Below are 3,723 nucleotides of genomic sequence, written 5' to 3'. Positions count from 1 at the left end.
TACGTTCTCTCCAAAATTACTACATTTAGGTCCTTATGTCCCATAAAAAAATACATGAAATTGACAGCGGAACTAAAAAAACCACGAGAAGATGATGAAATATATAAATTGATCAAGCTAAAAATGAGTGATGTAATTGTAAAAACGTAAGTCAATAATACATAACATATGGACCATAATCATAATAACTAGAACACAAGGGACATGATTGAACATTATCCATCGATAAATGAAATCCCTTCATTCGTCACCAACAACCCAAAAGTCAAAATCAATTACAATTTCTCTTTTACTCACCTGCTACTACTTAGTATTAGAACTTGAACCTATAAACACAGTGTGTATCTTCATACTTAAGGAAAAGAAAAGCACCCTACCTCGATCAATATCCTCTAGAAATGGAGCTAAGTTTTAGTATGATGAACACAGTGGTATGTGTTGTTGGAGTGATAGTGATGATATACGGATGGAGATTTTTCAACTGGGTCTGGTTGAAACCGAAGAAGATGGACAAGTTTCTCAGAGAACAAGGCTTAAACGGAAATCCATACAAATTTCTATATGGAGACATGAAAGAGATGGTGCAGATGACTGCGGATGCCAAATTGAAACCCATAAATATCACCGATGATATCGTCCCACGTATCATGCCATTTCTTTATAACTCTGCTAAGACTTATGGTATGTAATGTATACGTATCAGCATTGATAATAGATCTTATTTTTTGAGTTTTTCGAAGGAAATTTTTAGAAAAGTTTTTAACTGAAAGTAACTTTTTCTTTTTTGGTAAATAGTAGATCTTGACGGAATGAAATCTGTTAGCATGTCTTTCCAACTGAAATAGACAAATTTTATATGCTGATGCTATTTCAAAAACTAAAGTACCTTGCATTTAAATTGTCCATATGAGTTTAGCAGAAACATATTATATGCAAAGCATCATATATATAGACCCAAATGTACAGGTAGTCAGTTTGACCTCAAAGAGTCAAAGTCAAACAGTAAGATCTTGAATATAAAGGCTACGATCTATATTATGTGCAAAAAGGTGTAATCTGATCTTTTAAACAATCTATATTTGTGTACAGGTAAAGGAAAGAATTTCTTTACATGGATGGGCCCACGACCTATGATCCACATAACAGAACCTGCACTAATACGAGAGGTTCTAAACAATTATTCTCAGTTTCAAAAGCTGAAAGGAGGAAATCCATTAATAAAGTTGCTAGCTAGAGGGATAGTAGATGCTGAGGATGATCAATGGGCAAAACATAGAAAGATTATCAATCCCGCATTCCATGTGGAAAAGCTTAAGGTTCATCTGCTTTTTAAATTACCAGACCAAAAGTGGCAATATGTGATTAAAATTAATCAACCACTGATTCCATTAGCGTTCCTTTTTGCAGAGTATGTTACCTGCTTTTTACATTAGTTGTAGTGAGATGATCAACAAATGGGAAGAATTAACCAAAGAAAGATCCTGTGAAGTTGATGTGTACCCTCATCTCGAAACCTTTACTAGTGATGTAATATCACGTACAGCATTTGGTAGCAGCTATCAGGAAGGAAGAAAGATATTTGAGCTTCAAAAAGAACAAGCAGAGTTAGTTATCAAGGCTATACAATCCTTGTATATTCCAGGTTCCCGGTGAGCAAGCTTTTCCTTTAACAATTTTTGGTTTTTAGCCTCTTAACATTCCAAAAAGAAATCATGCAAAACTGTTTGCTTATTCAATTATGATTTTGTAGATTTTTGCCTACAAAGAGTAATAGAAGGATGAAGGAGATTGACCGAGATGTGAGGGCTACAATAAACAAAATTATTAATAAACGAGTGACAACAATGAAAGCCGGGGAAAGTAACAGCGACGATTTATTGGGAATATTATTGGATTCCAATTACAAAGAAATCAGACAACAAGGGAACACCAATTTCGGACTCACCACCGAAGAAGTCATTCAAGAATGCAAACTTTTCTATTTTGCCGGGCAAGAAACTACTGCAAATTTGCTTGTTTGGACAATGATTTTGTTAGCCCAACACACAAATTGGCAAGATCGTGCTAGAGATGAAGTTTTAAAAGTGTTTGGAGACAGAAAACCAGATATTGACGGATTAAGTCGTCTAAAAGTTGTAAGTCTTTCTTCTTCTTCTTCTTCTAGTGATTGGATTTACCAAACCGTTAATTAATTAGATAAACGCATAATGAATCAGGTTATGTATTTTATACCAAACTAAATCTAGATTTAAAAATGTGCTTAGGCCAATCAAAATATTTTTTAATTCAACAAGTAAACGAAAACATGATCACATTCCTCCTCATTTTTTTTATTATTGTACTTGACAAAGAGTTAGTAATTATTTATTTTGCAGATTAATATGATCTTGCACGAGGTACTTAGGTTATACCCGCCTGGTATAGGATTGGGACGGATGATTCATGAAGAAACTACATTAGGAAACATAACCTTACCGGCAGGTTCATTCCTCCAATTGCATATGATGCTTTTACATTATGACAATGAAATGTGGGGTGATGATGTGAAAGAGTTCAAACCTGAGAGATTTGCAGAAGGTGTGTCAAAAGCAACTAAGGAACAAGCATCATACTACCCTTTCGGAGGGGGTCCACGTATATGTATCGGCCAAAACTTTGCTATGCTGGAAGCAAAATTAGCACTCGTTATGATTTTAAGAGGTTTCTCCTTTGAGATTTCTCCATTGTACGCACATGCTCCACATACTATCCTCACTCTACAACCTCAGTATGGTGCTCAATTGATTCTACGCAAACTTTAGTGGTTGTTGGAGCAAAAGACAAATAAATATATTATTATATGTTTTCTATGCTATTCTCAATATACAATAAGGTATGATTTGGAGGTTGTGTAAAAACTTATTGGATTGCCATCAAGATTTTATTTTTGGAAAGTACAATTTTTTATATGCAAGGACTTTTCTATGACTTAGAATAAAGTAAGTGGAAGTAGAGTAGGCAAGAAACGGTCCAATCCGTCAATCTATTTTGAACCCAACCCAAAATTAATGAGTTAGGTTGGGACTTTCAAATCGTTTAAGGTAAATAGGTCAACTCGTGTCTAACCAATTTTGTTAAATGGGTTGGGTTGGGTTGGATTGGGTTTAATATACATTAATATACATATTAAAAATTACATCGTGTTTAGGAATAGTAACAACTGTTTCTTGTTTTGTAAGTGGCTTTCTGTTTTGGTTTTGTGATGGTTGATAGTTGTTTTTGTCCCTTTGTGGTCACCTTCCGCTTCATTGGAGCCGAGTCATCTTCTTCATCTCTCTCTTTTGATGACACATGTCTTCTTTGCCTAAGTCATCTTCTCCATTTAATCTTTCAATTTTGAGTAATTTTTCAAAAATCGGTGGCTTCAATTCACCATCGATGCGTCGGTATCTCTTCAGTTTTTGCATCTGTTTGAAGGCCACGATCGAATGTTTTATAGGAAGACGACGTTGGTTGTCGTTCCATTCCCTCTCTCCAACTTGGTGCTTTCAATCTGCTGTGGGTCCGATTTTGGTTAGTACTCCTGCTTTATTTTTGGTTGTTTGTTTCGATTAGGTTATGTTTGTGTTTTGTACTGTATTTTGTCTTTTATAATGATTTTTTATTTTCCTCAACAGTCTATCGACGCTCCGAATTTTAATCTTAGGATTTCATCGGACTGTTCACTCTATTTGCTACCTCTAT

At 34.9% G+C, this 3,723-nt stretch overlaps 1 protein-coding gene across 1 annotated transcript; it reads left to right on the top strand.

The window, feature by feature from the left end:
* The first annotated feature begins 250 nt into the window (after positions 1 to 250).
* On the top strand, positions 251 to 2,933 carry LOC128125841 (cytochrome P450 CYP72A219-like). Its single transcript, XM_023880741.3, has 5 exons — positions 251 to 681; positions 1,090 to 1,316; positions 1,408 to 1,649; positions 1,751 to 2,135; positions 2,376 to 2,933. Exons 1-5 carry the CDS (start codon positions 399 to 401, stop codon positions 2,799 to 2,801), a joined length of 1,563 nt encoding a protein of 520 aa, XP_023736509.1. The 5' UTR covers positions 251 to 398; the 3' UTR covers positions 2,802 to 2,933.
* Positions 2,934 to 3,723: the final 790 nt, after the last annotated feature.

The sequence above is a fragment of the Lactuca sativa genome, chromosome 3 (genome assembly GCF_002870075.4).
Source record: "Lactuca sativa cultivar Salinas chromosome 3, Lsat_Salinas_v11, whole genome shotgun sequence".
NCBI classification, from domain to species: Eukaryota; Viridiplantae; Streptophyta; class Magnoliopsida; order Asterales; family Asteraceae; genus Lactuca; species Lactuca sativa.
The sequence above is the reverse complement of the archived record's forward strand: the minus strand, read 5'-3'. Positions and strand labels throughout refer to the sequence as shown.

Coding starts and splice junctions, on each gene's coding strand:
- LOC128125841 (XM_023880741.3), top strand. CDS start 399: ATGGAGCTAAGTTTTAGTATGATGAACACAGTGGTATGTGTTGTTGGA. Junction 682..1,089: donor TAACTCTGCTAAGACTTATG/GTATGTAATGTA, acceptor ATTTGTGTACAG/GTAAAGGAAAGAATTTCTTT. Junction 1,317..1,407: donor TCCATGTGGAAAAGCTTAAG/GTTCATCTGCTT, acceptor TCCTTTTTGCAG/AGTATGTTACCTGCTTTTTA.